This window comes from Opisthocomus hoazin, chromosome Z (genome assembly GCF_030867145.1).
Source record: "Opisthocomus hoazin isolate bOpiHoa1 chromosome Z, bOpiHoa1.hap1, whole genome shotgun sequence".
Taxonomy (NCBI): domain Eukaryota; kingdom Metazoa; phylum Chordata; class Aves; order Opisthocomiformes; family Opisthocomidae; genus Opisthocomus; species Opisthocomus hoazin.
In genome coordinates, this window is record NC_134454.1 from 66,389,297 (window position 1) to 66,410,619 (window position 21,323).

The following is a 21,323-nucleotide window of genomic DNA, read 5'->3' on the forward strand; positions in this document are numbered from 1 at the left end:
TGCTAAAGCCTAACTGAAAGCTGGGAATCCAAAGGTGACAACTCAATGAAGAAAAAGCAAATAACTTTGGCTAGTTAAAAATCCTATTTGTAGCAATAACTTGGGAATACTACTCAGTTTTTACTGTCTACAGAGAAAAATACTGCTTTCTTCAACCAGAAATCAAAGGATAATTTTATCCTCTGCCATGTAGAGAAACATGTATTTGTTTGCACAGTTTTCTTATAAAAGCTTGTAAATCTCACAATTATGCAGTTAAATAAAACTATTTCAGTTTAAAATGTTTGCTTAATTTGAAAGTACTTCTTCCATTTGCTTTTGCTTTCCATTAGTGGTTTAGAAGGCAACAAGTCCTGTTTTACACCTCTGCCCTGCATAAACATGCAATAAATTTTTTTGCTAAGAGAAGATATATGGAATTGTAGTTTTAAAGGGAAAAAGGCCCATGGAATCATTCTGATTTGTATGTCACAAGCCATTCCATTTCACTCAGTTACTCTGAATGAAATCTAATACATTGTGTTTGGTGAAAGCATATCTCCTAGAAAAGCTTTCACCTGACTTTTTTTGAAGACATTAAGAACTGACAACTCTACCAATTTTCTGAGCAGTTTGGCCTAATAGTTAAGTCTCCTTCACTGCTAAAAAATGCCATTATTTTCTCTTTGAAATGACTGGCCTCAGCTTCCAGCTGATACTCTCCCACTAAAGACTAAAGAGCTTTCAATAAGTAATGGTAATACCTAGAGACTATAATTAAGTCATTTTTTCCTTTTTTTTTCTAAGCTGAAAAGACAAAATCTTTTACAAGTCTTCATTTGAAAGTTCTCCAGCTCTTAGGTAAGCTCTGTGGCAGCTCTCTTCTGCTCTTTCTCCAGTTTCCATACTGGATCAAACAGCAGGTTGATCTGGTAAAGTATCCTACCTGTAAGCAGGGGCTAAAAGTAGATGCCTCAAAGAAGTATGAATAGGGGCTGCCATACATGATATTTCCTTCGATATTCTTCTCTCCACTTTTCAGGGACTTCCTGGATGAAAAGGGTTTTATGTATTTAAATACCCTCCACTGGCTTCTCTTCTAAGACTGGAACTGGTTGGGTCTTATTTTGAACCCATGTAAACCTATTGCAATATCCTTGGCAAGGAGTTCCACAGTTTAACTCTGTTCTACATACAGAACCGCCTGTGTTTATTTGGAATAACAGGTCCTACTAACCCCAGTTAAAAGTCAGGACATCAAAACTGCATGCAATTGCTGTGCCCATTTTACTGCTACGATACACAGAAATAGCATCAGTAACCTGCTCTTATGCAATATTGTTGCACTCATCCATCAAGAGATTGCATAACCATTTTTGCTATAGTTTCATAACAATTCAGATTGAATTGATTACTATAACCAGCCTCTAAATACTTTCAGAAGTCAGTACTTTCTGGAATACAGTCCACCAAGCTGTGGTTTTAACCTACTTTTTTAGTGACTACAGACATATTACATGTTACTTTGCCCATGCTACGGAAATTTCTAGGCTGAACACCCAAAGCTTTCAAACAATCCAAAGAATTGTATGTGACTGCCTTTTTTGGTCACTTGCTTACAAATTCTATATCACCAACAATTTTATGTTACCAGCCTCTACTGATCCCTGAAGCACTGGACCCTGTTCAGTTCCTGAAAGGAGGTTGTGGTGAGGCAGGTGTTGGTCTCTTCTCCCAGGTAACTAGCGATAGGATGAGAGGCAATGGCCTCAAGTTGCGTCAGGGGAGGTTTAGATTAGATACTAGGAAAAAATTCTTTACTGAGAGAGTGGTCAGGCATTGGAACAGGCTGCCCAGGGAGGTGGTTGAGTCCCCATCCCTGGAGGTGTTCAAAAAGCGTGTTAGATGTGGCGCTTCAGGATATGTTTTAGGAGGAATGGTGGTGTGGGTGGATGGTTGGACCTGGTGATCTTAGAGGTCTTTTCCAACCTATGATTCTATGATTCTATGTTTCAATGCTACTTCTACACCAAAAAGTACTCCCTGAGAACAGTTAGCTGTTCTTACTCAGTTTTACATATTCTCTATTGATACCATATAGTTTTATTTCAAATGAAAATCTGCAGCACTAAGACAAATACCCATTACATAAGTCTCTCTACAATCACCTTAACCAGGCTTGTAATGGCCGTAAATGATATCAGGGTTGTCAGACAAAACTGGTTTTTCATAAAATCACTTGCACTGTATGAATTACACTCATTTGTAAGTGATGTAAATTAATTTGTTTAATTCTTCAGCAACAAAACCATATTTATGCTTTCCTACCATCTCGCTGAAGAAGGATTTCAAGCTATGTGACCAATAGCCACCTATTTGCTCTTTTAGAACACTGGAGCTCATTAGCACCGTTCTAGTACAATGGCATGTGCTCAGTATGCCTGGGAAAAAAAATCCCCCACCATCAATTCTTATAGATCTGTAGAGTGCGAGTTGTTCAGTCCTACTCATGTAAAAAATTTTATTCTTAGTAGGTATTGCTTAATATCTTTGATCGCTTAAGCAATCTGGACGCCCACAAATCCATGGGCCCCATGGAATGCAGCCACAGTGCTGAGAGAGCTGGCGGATGTCATTGCTGAGCCACTGTCCATCATTTTTGAGAGGTCCTGGAGGACAGGAGAGGTGCCCGAGGACTGGAGAAAGGCCAATGTCACTCCAACCTTCAAAAAGGGCAAGAAGGAGGACCCAGGGAACTACAGGCCGGTCAGCCTCACCTCCATCCCGGGAAAGAACCACAGAATCACAGAATGGTAGGGGTTGGAAGGGACCTCTGTGGGTCATCTAGTCCAACCCTCCTGCTAAAGCAGGGTCGCCTACAGCAGGCTGCACAGGACCTTGTCCAGGTGGGTCTTGAGTATCTCCAGAGAAGGAGACTCCACAACCTCCCTGGGCAGCCTGTTCCAGTGCTCCGTCACCCTCAGAGGGAAGAAGTTCTTCCTCATGTTCAGATGGAACTTCCTGTGCTTCAGTTTGTGCCCATTGCCCCTTGTCCTGTCGCTGGGCACCACTGAAAAGAGTCTGGCCCCATCCTCCTGACACCCACCCTTCAGATATTTATAAGCATTTATTAGGTCCCCTCTCAGCCTTCTCTTCAGGCTGAACAAGCCCAGCTCCCTCAGCCTCTCCTCGTAGGAGAGATGTTCCAGTCCCCTCACCATCCTCGTAGCCCTCCGCTGGACTCTCTCCAGTAGCTCCTTATCTTTCTTGAACTGGGGAGCCCAGAACTGGACACAGTACTCCAGATGGGGCCTCACCAGGACAGTGTAGAGGGGAAGGAGAACCTCCCCCGTCCTGCTGGCCACATTCTTCGTAATGCACCCCAGGATTCCATTGGCCTTCTTGGCAGCCAGGGCACACTGCTGGCTCATGGTTAACCTGTCGTCCACCAACACTCCCAGGTCCCTCTCCACAGAGCTGCTCTCCAGCAGGTCCACCCCAAGCCTGTACTGATGCATGGGGTTGTTCCTCCCCAGGTGCAGGACCCTGCATTTGCCTTTGTTGAACCTCATCAGGTTCCTCTCTGCCCAGCTTTCCAGCCTATCCAGGTCACGCTGAATGGCAGCACAGCCTTCTGGTGTATCTACCACTCCTCCCAGTTTGGTGTCATCAGCAAACTTGCTGAGGGTACATTCTAACTCTTCATCCAGGTCGTTGATGAAAAAGTTAAACAAGACTGGGCCCAGTACTGACCCCTGGGGGACACCACTTGTCACCAGCCTCCAACTAGACTCAGCGCCGCTGACGACAACCCTCTGAGTTCTGCCATTCAGCCAGTTCTCAATCCAGTTCACCGACCACTCATCCAGCCCACACTTCCTCAGCTTCCCTATGAGGATATCATGGGAGACTGTGTTGAAAGCCTTGCTGAAGTCAAGGTAGACAACATCCACGGCTCTCCCTTCGTCTACTCAGCCAGTCATGTCATCATAGAAAGCTATTACATTGGTCAGGCATGATTTCCCCTTGGTGAATCCATGCTGACTACTCCTGATAACCTTCTTTTCCTCCACTTGCTTGTTGGTGAGCTCCAGGATAAGCTGCTCCATCACCTTTCCCGGGATGGAGGTGAGGCTGACCGGCCTGTAGTTCCCTGGGTCCTCCTTCTTGCCCTTTTTGAAGATTGGAGTGACATTGGCCTTTCTCCAGTCCTCGGGCACCTCTCCTGTCCTCCAGGACCTCTCAAAGATGATGGACAGTGGCTCAGCAATGACATCCGCCAGCTCCCTCAGCACTCGTGGGTGCATTCCATTGGGGCCCATGGATTTGTGGACATCCAGATCACTTAAGCGATCCCTCACACAGTCCTCCTCAACCAAGGGAAAGTCATCCTCTCTGTAGGCTTCTTCTCTTACCTCCGGGGCCTGGGATTACTGAGGGCCAGTCTTAGCACTGAAGACTGAAGCAAAGAAGGCATTCAGTAGCTCCGCCTTCTCTGCGTCCTCTGTCACCAGGACACCCGCCTCATTCAGCAGCGGCCCCACATTGTCCCTAGCCTTCCTTTTGCTGCTGATGTGGTTGAAGAAGCCCTTCTTGTTGTTTTTGACATCCCTTGCCAGCTTCAATTCCAGGTGGGCCTTGGCCTTCCTCGTCGCATCCCTGCACGCTCTGACCATGTTCCTGTACTCTTCCCAAGTGGCCTGCCCCTCTTTCCACACTCCAAGGTGATGGAGCAGCTCATGCTGGAGCTCATCAACAAGCAAGTGGAGGAAAAGAAGGTTATTAGGAGTAGTCAGCATGGATTCACCAAAGGGAAATCATGCTTGACCAATCTGATCGCTTTCTACGATGGCATGACTGGCTGGGTAGATGAGGGGAGAGCCGTGGATGTTATCTACCTCGACTTCAGCAAGGCTTTTGACACTGTCTCCCATAACATCCTCCCAGGGAAGCTCAGGAAGTGTGCGCTGGATGAGTAGTCAGTGAGGTGGATTGAGAACTGGCTGAATGGCCGAACTCAGAGGTGAGTCTAGTTGGAGGCCCGTAACTAGTGGTGTCCCCCAGGGGTCAGTACTGGGCCCAGTCTTGTATAACTTCTTCATCAACGACCTGGATGAAGAGTTAGAGTGTACCCTCAGCAAGTTTGCTGATGACGCAAAACTGGGAGGTGTGGTGGATACACCAGAAGGCTGTGTTGCCATTCAACGAGACCTGGACAGGATGGAAAGTTGCGCAGAGAGGAACCTGATGAGGTTCAACAAAGGCAAATGCAGGGTCCTACACCTGGGGAGGAACAACCCCATGCATCAGTACAGGCTTGGGGTGGACCTGCTGGAGAGCAGCTCTGTGGAGAGGGACCTGGGAGTGTTGGTGGACAACAGGTTGACCATGAACCAGCGTTGTGCCCTGGCTGCCAAGAAGGCGAATGGGATCCTGGGATGCATTAGGAGGAGTGTGGCCAGTAGGTCGAGGGAGGTTCTCCTTCCCCTCTACACTGCCCTGGTGAGGCCCCATCTGGAGTACTGTGTCCAGTTCTGGGCTCCCCAGTTCAAGAAAGATGAGGAGCTACTGGAGAGAGTCCAGCGGAGGGCTGCGAGGATGATGAGGGGACTGGAGCATCTCTCCTACGAGGAGAGGCTGAGGGAGCTGGGCTTGTTCAGCCTGAAGAAGAGAAGGCTGCGAGGGGATCTTAAAAATGCTTATAAATATCTGAAGGGTGGGTGTCAGGAGGATGGGGCCAAATTCTTTTCAGTGGTGCCCAGTGACAGGACAAGGGGCAATGGGCACAAACTGAAGCACAGGAAGTTCCATCTGAACATGAGGAAGAATTTCTTCCCTCTGAGGGTGACGGAGCACTGGAACAGGCTGCCCAGGGAGGTTGTGGAGTCTCCTTCTCTGGAGATACTCAAGACCCACCTGGACAAGGTCCTGTGCAGCCTGCTGTAGGCGACCCTGCTTCGGCAGGAGGGTTGGACTAGATGACCCACAGAAGTCCCTTCCAACCCCAAACATTCTGTGATTCTGTGATATCCTCCCCACTTAATAATGGACTGGGAAGTACCCCATTGTTCTCATATGATATGATTACATCACATTGCTTCTTTCTAAATACACAAGAGAAACAGTAATTAAAAATTGTCTTTTTTGTCATTTGCAGTATTAGCATTTCCATCTACTAAAGGGTCTGTAACACTAATGTGATTTATTAGTTCTTAAAACATTAAGTTATATATATTATTGGGTATAATCCTTTCATCCATGTTTTTTTTTTCTTGACAATCAGCCACCTTCTTAATTTTCAACACTTTACAATTCCTCATTTTATAACTATTTCCTACTCCTGAGCCCCATTTCTGTTTCGTTTAGTTTTAATCACTGTTTTTACTGGTGAAGATTGGTTCTTAGTCAGAATTTTTAAGTTGTGAAATTGTGGGATTTTGGACCATTTAATTTTAAAGACATACCACTTCTCATTCGCAATTTTTCTTCCTACAATTTTATTCATTGGTTCTCTTAGCACTGATATCTTTGGCCTTTTTATTTCATCAGGAGCACAGTGCAAGCAACTAGTGGTTGGGTCCACTCTCTGTTAATCAATACTGAACAAAATTAGGTCATGGATTATTGGTTTCTAGGCAACCACTAACTTCCCATTCATTTAATTAATTTGTCTTTATCCTAATTAGGTCAAAAATAGATTGTTTGCTGTTTGGTACCATGTCTTTTGCACCATATACTCTTTTTATAATGGCTAATGATGATTAGCTATACAGAATTTCCAGCATAGGCCTCACAAACAGAACTTCCCCTGCAACTTTGCACTTTTTTCCTTCCACCATGGGAAACTACTATTTAAAATATATTCATGAAGAAAATAGAGGTGAAACAAAAATTAATCTGCAGATGTCAGGAACAAGCACAATTATTGAAGCAACAAGCTGGTGCATAATCTTCTGTTCTTTGGCACACAAATAAAAAGATAAGAAAGCTATTCATAGACAAGCATGTCTTGTTTCTAACTCATAAACAGTGAAAAGCGTCCAGTAGCCTTTCATAAATCAGTATGCATTACACTACTGTCTTTTTCCTGCTATCTGACTGACGTTCACTCCTCCAACTTCACTGATCCACCCACTGCTTTCCTTCCTTTTCCTTTGACTACCACATAACCTCCTGATGTCCACCCTCTCTAATCCCTATCAGTAACCATTTCCTATGCAACCAGCTCTACACTTCTGGAAAACCCCTCCAGGAAGTCTCCATTTAACTCAAATACCCCCCACTACCTCTGAAAGTGTATTTGGAAATTGTTCCATTTTTCAGAGAGGAAGCTGAGATCTTGACCTTGTGATTCACTTCTTGTTGCAGTAATTTTACTTCTCCCACACCAAATGACTCCAGCCATTGGAATTAGTTGCTGCCTGATTATCTGTTGTAACAGGGCTTAACAAAGTTGTTTGTCAAACAAGGTCAGCAGCTGACTGACCGTGATTATGGATTAAAATGAGGAAGTTTTTGTTTTCTGCAATGTTGTTGTATCAATAACACACATCAGAACTTTTTGCATAGGAAAACCAACTGTAGTAGTATTACAGGCTCAAGTGACAGTAAACACTCCGCCTATCTCTACAAACACGAACTCCCTGTGTCTTAATGCTCTCTATTAAGCCAGCGTAACAACTGACAGCCACCACAGCTCAGAGAGCAAAGTTTAAATGTTTTCTTCAGACTGCTTTTACCATTTAGGTTTGACCATGAGACTTGCAAGCAATCCACACAGTCTATATGCTGGACCTATGTCAGACAACTAGCAGCAGGGGCTGCTGAGGCCATCACCTAGCCATCTTGTGACCCAGCCACCTGGCCAACCCATTCTATCTTTTGCAGTAAAGCAGCAGAATGAGAAAGGCATTGCCTATTATCCACTTACTGAGTGGTTACCCCCAATCTCTCCTGAGTCTCCCGTTTTACCCTTTCCCTTTCATATGAAGATTTTGTTGTCAAGTCAGCCAAAGTCCAATGTGAATTTCCCACAGAGGAAAAAAAATAATCCTAAATACAATGAAATTCTGAGAAGATACATTACTAACTTTAAAAGGCAGCTGTTCGTTACAGACTAAGATTGCAAGTTGCTTTTTTATTTATTACAATGAATACTTAAAGTTGGGTTGGAATAAACACAGGCTTTCTCTGTTTCGAAATTTAATTCAGTGGAAGCATGGGTCTAACAACTCTAGAATATGCTAGGTTTTGCCAGACACCTACCTCTTGGCATGTTTGAATGTATGTGATTGTTTCTGTGCTGTGTCAAGGCAATTGACTCGTGTTTCCAAAGAAGAAGTGCTCCTTTTTTCTTGGGGGACTTTAAGACACAGCCTTGGAATAGTGTCAGAATAAGTTGTTTCCTACACATACAAAGTTTTATCCCTATGATGGAAAGCTGCAAAACCAGAAAAGATGTCTTTGTCCAGGTTATCTTTTCCATTCCAAGATTATGTCTTCACAATAAGAAATGTGAATAAGAATTTCACAGAATCATAGGATAGTTTGAGTTGGAAGGGACCTTTAAAGGTCACCTAGTCCAACCCCAATTTGATTCAGAAGGCTCCATGAAGCCATTATAAAAATTAGCAGAAGAGATTGGTGTGTTACCACATTAAGATGTTTCAGAATTACTTCAGAATATACCCATTAGTCTTCTGTGTGGAGTGCAGTTTTAGCCATAAGATGATCTGCCTTAATTATTGCCTGATGCAGACTGAGGGAATTGGATTCTACAAAAACAAATTACAAAAAATACTATTCTTTGGGATAGGTATAGAATGTAACACTTTCATTTGTGTCACAATGTGGTTTAGATTTTTCTTCTCTCTACTCACATGGATATTCAGCTGATGCTAACGTAACTGTACAGTCATGTAGGGATTTTCACATACATGTAATAGCAGATATTCTCCTCCACTTCAGTACCTTAGTTACTATAAACTGTGTACCGCACACATTGTAAAGAACAGGAAAATAAGCAAGTAAATTAAATTATCATTAGCATCAGTACTGTCCTAAACCTAACTTTTAAATGATCACATAACTTTTTATCATCACATATTTTTGTTTATAATTACTACATTTGCAATTCTCTATCTTGATCTGAAACTGCTGGTTTATGCAGAGAAAGGTCTCCCTCATGTGGAAATCTGCCTACCAGCTGTGTAATAAAAACTGCATTTTGCTTCTTAATAAAGGTTCCATTGCTTAGATCTGCAGATTCATTTTTGGAAAGTATAACTTTGTATGTTTTTTACAACATTTTAGTTCACTGGAGCTATCGTTAGTGTGATAAGAATAAAACTTTTATAAGATAGGATCATAAGAATTTAAAGACTTAAAAAGAAAGCAAAAATACTTCCATATCTGGTCAGAATGTAAGGGAAATTAATCTAGGCAACATTCACAGGTTTTTAGGATAATCTTGCATCCTTCAGTTTCCTCAGCTTTCCTTTATAGCTATTCTGAATACTGTTCAAGATGGTATCATATATGTGACTTTCATTTACTGCATTTTCACAACCCAGCAGAACTGGGGTCTAAAACTGTAACTGACTCTGAGTTAGAATTGACATAATTATGTAGTCTGGTAAGACTACACATTTAATATATTTTGGCTATAAATATTTATGTTTCCTCACATCTGCAACTAGTGTCGTTCAAAATTAAGTCCTGTCAAATTTTCCATTTCAGAAACTAATAAAGCTCCTTTTTTTTCCCCAGTTTAAATGCTTTAAAAGAAAAACACACAGAAATCAAGTTTCAATTGCACTTTCACAATTATGCGTTTTTGCCTTCTGAAGCACAAAGATTTGACCCAAAGTGAATGCTTTCAGTTTTCATTTGCTAGAGAGAGGAACTGTTTTGAGTTGACCAGGCACATTTTCTTACTTTGCAGTTGAACAAAAAAAAACCAAAAAAACCAAACAAACCAAAACCAAACATGTTTATAGCTACGGTTCAAATGTCTAAAATATATTAGCTAGCAACCAAATTTAAAGTTTATTGATATGTATGTTGTAATGCCAAAACCAAAGTAAGGTATGATATCTAAAGACAAGAAAAGTGCACTTGGATTAGCAGTCTTATTTGGGTGGTGCAGAGTTGGCTTGTAAGACTTCTTTTTCCTGATCTTGCAGGAAAACTGCAGAATAATTCCTCAATTACTTTCACACTCCCACAGCTGAAATAATTAAATCTATGCAGCTTTTTTGTAGCACTTCCACATGCCACACTGAAAAGGAATAGGAAAATCTTGGATTGACTTTTACCATTCCCACTGGGACCAACATCTTCCCTTCCTTCCTTATACGTATCCCAAAATACTTCACAAAGCAATTGTAATCATTATAATTGCTCAAGTATAACTTTTCAGTGTCGGTGTTGATATGATTTGGAAAATGAAGACCTGATTTGTGATCATTAACAAAAAAGAAAGAGCGGTGGAAGGACTGCCAAGTCATAGATTTTGGCTGGTTTTCCTCAATGAAGGGAGGAAAACAGTAGCTCAAATGGTAGGTTGTTTTTTTTTCTTTTTAGTTCTACTGTATAAGTTTGTAAATGATACAAAAATTTAACATGCATCACAATGAATTCTGAAAGTATCATACAAGTATGTCTGCTATAAAGCTGTCTGGGGCAGATTCTTATTTGTCAGGAAGCTAGACTGAACCCAAACCATGATGAAATCAAACACACTTCCTCTCCATCAAATACACTGGTGATCCATCAATACAACAGCAGAATACCGAATAAGAATGAATCTGTTTCTTTTATTGCTGGTAGTGTCCTTTTTTCCCCTCCATTTTTAAAACTGGTTCACATAGTTTAAGTGCGCCTATTAAAACAGAAACATGGCATCAGCTCCCCACACTCATTAGCATAACTTCATCACATTAAAAAAAAATTACCATCCAAATTCCTCAGCTTCTGCACATCTCATAATTTTTTCCATTATGTGTTGAATTTTGTTGTCCTATGCAATTTTTTAAAAAATCACATTTTTATTTATACAATTTAAAAAATCATCAAAAAATGACTAAATTTCCCTACAGTGATACAGAGTTAAGATGTGAAACACACTGACATTTCCAGCTCATTCCATACTTATATACCATTACAAAGGATCCATAATTTTACTGAACACATAACCCCTTACTCAGTAGGAAAGCTCTCTGACTTGGTTTACGTTCCAAGAAATTTTGCAGCATATCCATCCCATCCAAAGATCCTCCAGGTTTCAAAATGAGGTTTCTGTATTTCATCCCAGCCTGATAAAAGGTAAAGCAGAATGTCAGTATGTCTTATCTTGTGAACTGCCTCTTTTGCATATTTCTTGCGTATTTAAAAATCTGCTCATGATTAAACACCTTCCCTCCTTCCAGATTTTCTTAATGCCAAATCAGGATCCACCACAACCATAATTTAGATGTGCAGGAAGAACTCCAAACAGCAGAAATTTAACCTATTCTTGAAGAAACAATTTTTCTTGTGTTTTTACACTGTTTTGGAAATTACAGCCTCAACTTGTCTGGAAGACAGTCTACAAAGCATAACACATGCACAATCTCCACATAATCTTCAGTGATGGATTATCGCCATGAATGACTGGCACAAAGAGGGAATCTAACATCCCTTCTCTCTTAATTGATGACTTCTCTTTCTTGAATTTGTGTTTGGAGAACAGTGATGATAGTTCAAAGACAGATAGAAATAGCATTGAGGAATGATAAGGCACATATACACATATTATATGCATATTAGTATATATAATATATACAAAGACATCTAACTCACCTACTGAAGTAACTTAAAGTACCAGAGACTTAAGTCTGGTTTTATTTTCAGGAAGAAACATTATTACTTCAGAAGGAATGGATTCCTTTAAAAAGAATGAACCAAGCCTCTGAGACAACATAAGTAATAAGGACTTTCTTAAATATTATTTTGCATGCAGATGTCCCAGATGCTTCTGCTATCGAAGAAAACAATGTTCTTCCTTTTAGTCACTGTATATACACATATATACTTCTCTACATGTCAAAACTATGAGATTACAGGACCACACTGCTTCCTGATAACTCTACTGCAAAAACAAGCATGGGTCTTTTTAACTGATGGACTTCCATGACTTAATTGCTTTACCAATTGCATTGTCTGAACTACATCTGGAAAAAACGAAAATATAAAAAAAAAAATTCACTGAAGTATTGCTTATTCTTCACTGTTTGTGTTAGTTTCCTGAACATCAGCAGCAAATGAAAATACCGTTCCTCATAGTTTAAAAGTGTCATTTGAGTAGATTTGAGTCTTTGCTGCTGTTTCTCCAGAGCCAGCACATTGCTCAGTCCTACAGAGACCAGAGGTTATTTCAAATAATGTGCAATAATTGAGGAGTGTGACAACCAATTAAGTTAGAGTTAAGTATTTGCTGAAGAATTTTTACAGATATAGTCTCTGAAACCAGTTTCTCTAACTGTTGCTCAAAACAGGAAGAGAGGTTTTATTCTGACAGGAAGAGGTAAGCCAAAATTCTAAAAGCCCTAGTCATAATAGCATAACTGTTTTCCTTTCCTGCTGTTCTGAGGAGTAGTCTAAATCTAGAAGTAAAGTAATATGAGTAACTACAAAAATCACACTGCTATCTAGTATTTGTCTATAAGAGGTTGTTTGTCCCATCCGACAGAACTACTACACTTACATGGAATGCAAATAAGGAAAACAGGTTAAAAGACAACCAATTTGAGAAGATAGCATTGTTCCAAAGAGGGGGGGAATCTCCACAGAGCTACCCCAGAAGTTACATCAGCATTCAAGAGAAGTGTGCGTGTGCACACATATGCTAGAAAGCAAGTGACACATGCACACACAAATAATCATTTTTCTTCCTCACTTAGCCTGGGCAGCAGGCTTCACCTTAAAAGAGGCACTAGTTCCCTTTGGGCGAACCATAGCAAATATTCACTCCCAGCGTGATTAATTTATTCTCAAAGCTTCCCATACACAGACAAAGAAAATAAAAGTCCCACAGAATGTCAGAATAAAAGACGCTTTTATCCCTCAGGAGAAGCAAAGGTCACAGAGCAATTCTGGCAAACTATACCTTAGGGTTTTGACTATACAATCACTCAGAAAAGAGTTTTGAGAGTAGGGGAGTAAAGCTAACAGAAAAAAGGTCTGTGATGACACTGGGGGGGCTAGGCATTTGCCAGAACAGAGAGGTGACATGAAGTCCCACAAGTCTGGCACCAGCACCCTTATCCATCTCTCCCAACTGCTAACAGTCAAAAAACCCCATAAGTATGACCCTTCCCCAAGTGCCATTTTCAAGATCCATATGAACAGCATTTTATTAAAAAGTTATTTTATTCTCTGATTTAACTTGCCATTACTTCTCTCCTGCTCTTATTTATGAGTGACAGTATTCTCATTGCATAAGCAGGTGTGCGTATTCTCACATGTACCTCTAGCACTTCAAAATCAATCTTGACCTCCAAACCTTTCGTTATGTCTTCTCTCAAACTATTCAGTTTGCTGCTTTTCTTCATAAAACCTCTTTGAGTTTTACTGGCCTAACCACTGCCTCAGTTTTCTAGCCCTTACCCCATCTCCTCTTTGGACTCCTCTCTTTGTACAGGTCAAAGTCTAATCTCGTTTTCTTTCTCCACCCTTTAGAGGCAGGGACAGTTGTAGAAGTTCTGGTTGCTATGATGAGGAAACGGAGGAATCCAGGCAAATTCCAGGAGAGGAACAGCTAAGTGAAGCACTTTCTACTCTCTCATTTACTTCTGTCTTGTATACATTTACTGAAGGGAAGAACTAGTGCCGGCTGCTGTATCCAGAAGACAGATAAGAGGATCAGGAAAACTGAAAGGTCTTTCCCCATGATAGAACTGCAGCATCTCAATCACAAGTCTAATACTATAATCTCTGAAAAATCAAAAAGGTTGCCAGAATTGGCAGGACTACTAATCACACCACTAGCTATCCTTTCTTTCTGCTGGAGGCAGAAGAGTCTGGAGAATTACACAAGGAGAAAAAAGCCAGTAAATCCAGAACTTGCCAATAATTTGAACTGCAAAAGCCACTTGGGAGAGAAACTAAAGAGAAAAAAATTTGCGAGTTATGCTGTGCTGTGAAAGAGAAATCTCAAAATAAATTCAGTTTTCTAAATAATAGCTACACAGAAGTACCACACGAGGTAATGGAAATAGAGCACCATTATCATACAGCTTTCACAGCAGAATAATATGCCTCTACTCTTGCAATGGACGAATATGTTTTTTCAGTCTAAAATTAAAAGAGGAAGGCATTAGTCAATGCAACACAATGTCTTTAAAGTGTCAGAATATAATATTAAATATATGACTATGTAAGAATTATATTAAAATCCAAGTGCTTTTGGAAATTTATAGATGATTTTCTAAATTAAGTTATTTATACACTTTTTTTAATTGATCTTAACTTGACAGGTACAGAAGAAGTACTTGAGGTGTCATACCTATGGATCATATGGTGTGGTGCAGTCGACACACTGGAAGGAAGGGATGCCATCCAGAAGGACCTTGACAGGCTTGAGAGGTGGGCCTGTGCGAACCTCATGAAGTTCAGCAAGGCCAAGTGCAAGGTCCTGCACCTGGGTTGGGGCAATCCTAAGCACAAATATAGGCTGGGTGGAGAATGGATTGATAGCAGCCCTGAGGAGGTGGTCTTCAGGGTGTTGGCTGACGAAAAGCTCAACATGACCCAGCAGTGCACACTCACAGCCCAGAAAGCCAACCATATCCTGGGCTGCATCAAAAGCAGAGTGGCCAGCAGGTCGAGGGAGGGGATTCTGCCCCTCTGCTCCGCTCTGGTGAGACCCCATCTGGAGTCCTGTGTCCAGCTCTGGAGTGCTCAGCACAGGAAAGACATGGAACTGTTGGAGCAGGTCCAGAGGAGGGCCACCAAAATGATCAGAGGGCTGGAGCACCTCTCCTGTGAGGAAAAGCTGAGAGAGTTGGGGCTGTTCAGCCTGGGGAAGAGAAGGCTCTGGGGGGCCCTGATTGTGGCCTCTCAGTACTTCAAGGGGGCTTATAAGAAAAATGGGGACAAACTTTTGCACAAGACCTGTTGTGACAGGACAAGGGGTAATGGCTTCAAGCTGAAAGAGGGCAGATTTAGATTAGATATAAGGAAGAAACTCTTTACTATGAGGGTGGTGAGGCACTGGCACAGGTTGCCCAGAGAAGCTGTGGCTGCCCCCTCCCTGGCAGTATTCAAGGTTGGATGGGTCTTTGAGCACCCTGGTCTAGTGGAAGGTGTCCCTGTCCATGGCACGGGGGTTGGAACAAGATTATCTTTTAAGGTCCCTTCAACCCAAACTGTTCTATGATTCTATGATCCTGACTGCAAAAAATATGGTTTCAGAGACAAAGTGCAACAAAAGCCTTTAAGAAAAAGTATTCATCACCTACCTTTGGATTCATTATTCCTTCTTGCTTAAAGCAGCTATAAAAAATGTCCATGGAAAACACTTCACTCCACAGGTATCCATAGTACTGACCACCATAACCACCTGCCAGATGTCCAAAAGTAGCTGGCATGTTTGTTCCTTAAAAAGTAGATTTAACATTGATCTATTTAAATCAAATGCAGTTATTTATTTGATGTATCCAGTACTTCAATTTTAAGAATAAATTAATAAGGAATTTTTATCAACTACTCTGAAACTTCTAACATAAAGAGCCTGAGTATGCCTGAAAGTACTGGCCATATTCTGTTGACTACAAAGGAAACTCAGTTTCCCATTTTAGTCTAGTTGCACATCCAACACAGATGTGACAGAACATCTAAAGTGGTATTCACATCATGTCACTTGAAAAAATAACCTGCAAAAGGTTAAGTTTTATATTTACCCTAATCTTCCTTCAGAAGATATCATTAACATTCCCCCAGGTTTCAAAGTAATTATTTCAGCTTCATAAAATAGATTCTTTTATAAACAAAACTCCGTTTTTTTTTGTATGCCAAGCATTACTGGGAAAGAAAAGCATTTTTGATGAAACTACTTTGACATGCTGTTTAAAAGCTCCATACTGACATACCTGGGGTGGCAGGAATTCCTAGAATCTCCACACAGTATTTAGCATATTCATCTGCTGGGTCAACAGATGGCTTTGTATGCAGTGCCTGGTCAACTTTGCTCAAAACAATCTGACGGAGGGTTAAAAAGCCTAATTGGGCAAGAACATTTAATTAACTAGCATCAAAGTAGCTGGAGTTTCGTTAGCACCTTTCATTCAAAGATCTCAACATGCATCCTAAATTATTAGAATTTTACCCATAGAAAAATCTTGGAGTTATGTCACTACCATTTGAATTGCTTCATTTACAAAAGCTGAGAGACATTTGTAATACAGGAATTGTCATTATAACCTCCATCTTTTCAAGTATTATTTTCCTCACAGATGAAAACCAAAATAAAGCAGATATTTTATAAGCAAATTTCAGTATTTAAAATTATGTTTTCAGATGTCTCCAATTCCAGTATACCGTTTCATTCAGGGCTTGAACAGATGGTAGTAAGTACTTCAAAGAACAGCAAGGATTGCTGCTGCAGGCTTTTCTGAAGAAGCTACAAGGTATGAACCTTTACTCAAACAAAATGCTTAGGTAGCTACAGTGCCTGTACAAGCCAGAAGGACAAGGACTTCTTGTTCAGGATAGGGAAGCAATTTGAAATGAAAAGCAGTGGCTTAATGACAAATTGTACCATAAATGGGTAAGACTGATACTGGGGGAGTCCTGCTTACAGGGACAGAGCGGTGAGAGTGACAGAATAACAATGAGATGATAGGTGACGACATGAGATTACAATCTCACTTTGGAGATACATGTAAGGTAGTACAAGACTACAAGTACAAGACAAGTCAAAGGAGAAGACAGTTGGGATGTCAGTTTGCGAAGGAAGTATATCTGCTGGGAAGGTAAAGAACATGAACTTGAGGCTATGGCTTGAGAAGTTAAGAGGCTGTTTGAGCAATGCAGGGCTACAAAACTTTTGTCTGGTATATGCTATGTATGTTCAGCAAACAACTTTCATGTCTGTCAAGTGCGAATCAAATGTAGACGATACCTGTAGAAAATCTGATACTGTACTTGTGCACAGTGCCTGCCCTGGGCTGCCAGGAAAAAAAACAAAACAAAGAACAGAAAACTCAAGACTTTTACCCCTGCTGCCAATTTTAAATAAGTAGAGTTGGGAAGTAAAAAAGGAGAGGAATGCAAAGATACTTAATTTCTGTGAGTAGCCTGGAAAATCAGAGCTGCTACTGTGCCTGCAAATAGTGGTATCTATCATCACAGCCTTTATTAATGGTGGTACCCACACAAATAAACCCAGAAAGACAGTGGTAAGTGTACACACAGAAGAAATGTAATGGGCTTTGTACGTTTGTCTTTAAGGTTTCTCACCTGTTTTTTAAATTATATATTTCTTATACTGTGGGGAGGGAGGGCAGAGATACCTGTATTAGCCATCCTAGAGGCAGCAAGCTTCTCAAGCAGAGTGTCTCCAACGTGGCTTTCATCTTTATAATGTCTTGACATTTGCTGTAGTGGTCCTTTTTCCCACACCCAGTTCTCAAACATTTGTGAAGGTACCTCTACGAAGTCTGTTTCCACATTAGTTCCACTAAATCTAGCAAAATCAGTCTAAAAGGAAAAGCTATTGTATTACATGAAAATAGAAGCCAGGATTTCTAGCAGAATATAAACTTTCAGATGTCAAAATTTCAGTGTTAATCAAAGCAAAAGGAATGATTTGAACAGGTCAATAATAACAATAAAAAGCTAATTTTAAAGAAAGGAGGGCAAAAATTCAGATATAAGACTATTACCAAGCAACAAAACAGATTACTCCGTAGTTATTTACTGCATTCTCTACTGGTGTGAAATAGGAAGTTTTCTTTATATTATTGATTTTTACCTTTAGGTTGTGACGGCAATACAAATATTTCTATGCTGTCTCATGACAATGATATAATTTGTAAACTGTTATATAATTTTGTTGTATTACCCCAAAGTAAAATAATAAACTCCAATTACACACTTATAAAATAGTTTACTGCCTTACAGTCAACCGCACTTATTCAAAGATTTTACTGTAATAAGTCTACGTCCTCTTGCCAACCTAATTTTATTGTTCTCCCCTTCTCAGCAACATTCTAACATAACATTTCAAGTGCTAAAAGAGAATTCTCAGTTTCTCAAACACCCTCTCTAAGAGACGTAGATATTCTTAAGTTCCAGCCTCCACTAGGGAATAGATGCATACAGGAGTACTGGCATTTGAACTTACTTTCTTGCAGGTTTACAAAAAAAAAAGCATGTGTAATATGGGACATAACATTGAACTGACAGCTATGTCACATGCATATATCTTCCCCTCAAGTCTTCAGAAGAACAGCAGAAAAGGAGAAAAACATTTGCCTTCATTTACACTAGTTGGTTACTCGAACCCGTAGCTGTAACAGGCTGTCCCTTCTTGCTGAATAGCAGCTATGAAGAAAAGCTAGGAAGCATCAGTTGGGAAGAAACAGTGATAAAAATAGCTAGAGCAAAAGGCAAGAGGAGTGCAAGAGTTTGTTAGCCTCCAGATATCCTCATTTACCCACACAAGTGCACCATGCTAACAAAAAATATTAAGACATTTGGTTCAAGGTACTTAAATAGCTTTCCTCCCCTAACAGCATAAATAGATCCTCTCCCTGCCCTGATAATCTCACTTTCCAGCAGATTCCCAGCACGTGACAAGGAGTATCAGTCTCCAAAAGCTGACCCTTACCAGCAGCTCACAGATTCCCATTCAGTCTGATCCCCGCATAACCTTTAAATGTCAAGTTTCAACATGCTTAAACAAATTATCATGTGAAACAAGATAGTGTGTTGCACACACAGATCCCAGGGGACAGGATGTTTTTAAGTGGGACTAGCAAGTTATTTGCAGGTATGCAAATAACAATTTACATAACATATAACAGCAGTAAGCATGGTAGCTATGCACACAGAAACCATATGAGCAGTGGGACAGACAACTGGAAAGCAGGCCTCTCTGATCTGTGTGCATTTCCACAGCAAGTGAAGTACGTACATATTGGGATTGTTGGCTTGGGCTGCCCAGAAGGGGCTCTGCAGCACCCAGGCACATCCTCCAGTCCATCGGTTATCAAAATGTTGCGGTCAATTTTGTACCAACAGTAAACGTGTCTCATTTATAAACACTTCTAGGTAGTTTGAAAGAAAGAACAGGTTTTATTTCTCAATTTTTGAGGTCAGAAACACCTCTCAGAGTGAAGATGATCAAATAATCATATTTATACCTTCAACATGATGCAAAAATATCTAAGCAAGTCTAGCTACTTGTTGTGAAGTTTCCTTGAATGTAATTCATTTAATTCCAGGTTTAATATATGATTTCTATGACTTTGTTTCTTTATTTTGCCATCCTAGTCTCTAGGATCAAGGTCAAGAAATAAAATTCACTGTATGTCATATTTCTTTGATTTTATTATTTCGTACTTGTGTATTAAGAATATGAAAGCAGTGCTACACAAAGTCTGAATTTCTAGATAATTAAGCGAATTTTTTGGTGAATGAATACTGACACTTGTTTCTCTCTGAAACATAAAACTTTCATTAGGCCAATAATAAATTTATCATCTGGCAGAATCAATTTTACATGTAAGTAAAAATGGAACCAGCAATTTTACAACTTTATTGACATCTTCATGCAAAATCCGCAGACTAGCTTCAGTTCTTTCCTGTCACTGTGAGAACCCTGTCTGTCAGACAGGAGAACAGAAAATATGATAGCTCAGCCAAGACCTGCCAAAATGTTGGATGTGATCTGGATTCAGAAATCATTTGCATTCATACGTATAGCAACCTTTTTTTGCTTCTAATATCTAGCATGCTGCTAGAAGTAATAAAAGGCCCTCTAGACAGCTGTAGCAGAAGCCACCACTGAGTACCTTCTTTACCTGACACACGGATCTATTCACTCGTCCCAGGTACCTGCATGGGCAAACGCAAAAGTATATGTTCCTATGAAAATGTTTTTCATAAGAAAGTGTATTCATTGCTGTAGCTTTAAATAAAAATTAAAAACAAAAAAACCCCAAACTCCAGTTTTGAAAAATAACAAAAAACTTGCATATGTACTTTACTAAAATTAGAAAAATGGACTTATATTTGCTTTGAGACAGTGGAGAAAGAAATAAGTCTTACACTGGAATTGAAACATCACTAACCTGTGCACATATCTGATGCATTACATGACCAAATTCATGGAAGTAAGTCTTTACTTCATCATGTCTCAGCAATGATGGGCGACCTGATGCTGGTTTTGTGAAGTTGGTTACCAAAGCAGCTACAGACATCATTCTGCTGCCATCAGAGAGAAGACAGCCGGGTTGGAGACCAAAGCATGCTGCATGCCCATACTTTCCCTCTCTGTGTAAGAAAATATATCAAACACTATCTTCAAACCACAAGCCTGTCACCAGAATGGCAAAGCCTACTCAAGAACAGGGACAATCAGTCAGTGTCTCTTTAAAACTTTACACAAAGAAATTATATCTTTTCATGACTTCTAAGACTCGTTAAGTTTAAGAACCTTTTCAGAGCACAAGGGGAAAAAACCCCAGTACTTAAATTGCATCAGTTCAAGATCCATAGCAGCATTTACAACAATTTGATTTTTACTCATATATTGAAAATATATATCCTTTAGATGTTAATTGTATTTTAAACTGCTACTATAACAGGAAGGACTAGGTTCTGTCCTCTGAAGCAATATTTTTGGTTTTATTACAGGAGGCATTTTCAGTGTTATCCAAAAATTTAAAGAAAAATTTCTATTGAAATTTTTGCCCTAAACAGGAGTAGTTAAGTTAGAAGGTTCTTACTAACAAATAGCTTCAGCAATTCACATGATACACAAAAAGGGGGGGAGCAGGAGGAGGAGATAACATGTGCCTATCTTAAAAAGTACAAATTATGTACTATCGCATTGCCTAACCTAATTTTCTTAGCACAGAGAAACCTTAAATCAATTTATATTAAAAAAGGGTATCAGCCAATTTATAAATTTCTAAAAAATTTCCTAAAGAACAATTCAAAAAACCCCACCAAAACCAGTGAGAAACAGTCAAAAACGACTAGCTAAGGATAAATCCTGTCAAATCAGTCTAGTCTCCTAATCTGTGATAGAACACAGATGATGTTGTAAGTAGCTACAAAGAGAGCTGGAGAGCTAC

General features: G+C 40.2%; 1 protein-coding gene across 1 annotated transcript in view; it reads right to left on the bottom strand.

Moving 5' to 3' along the window:
* Positions 1-10,794: 10,794 nt before the first annotated feature.
* Positions 10,795-21,323, bottom strand: part of NLN (neurolysin) — a 42,320-nt gene continuing 31,791 nt past the window's right edge. Inside the window, exons 9-13 of the mRNA XM_075411819.1 lie at positions 20,316-20,517; positions 17,532-17,718; positions 16,110-16,238; positions 15,480-15,616; positions 10,795-11,294 (exon numbers count right to left, since the gene is read on the bottom strand). Coding sequence (XP_075267934.1) covers positions 11,160-11,294; positions 15,480-15,616; positions 16,110-16,238; positions 17,532-17,718; positions 20,316-20,517 — 790 coding nt within the window. The 3' untranslated portion in view covers positions 10,795-11,159. The remainder of the gene's footprint in view (positions 11,295-15,479; positions 15,617-16,109; positions 16,239-17,531; positions 17,719-20,315; positions 20,518-21,323) is intronic.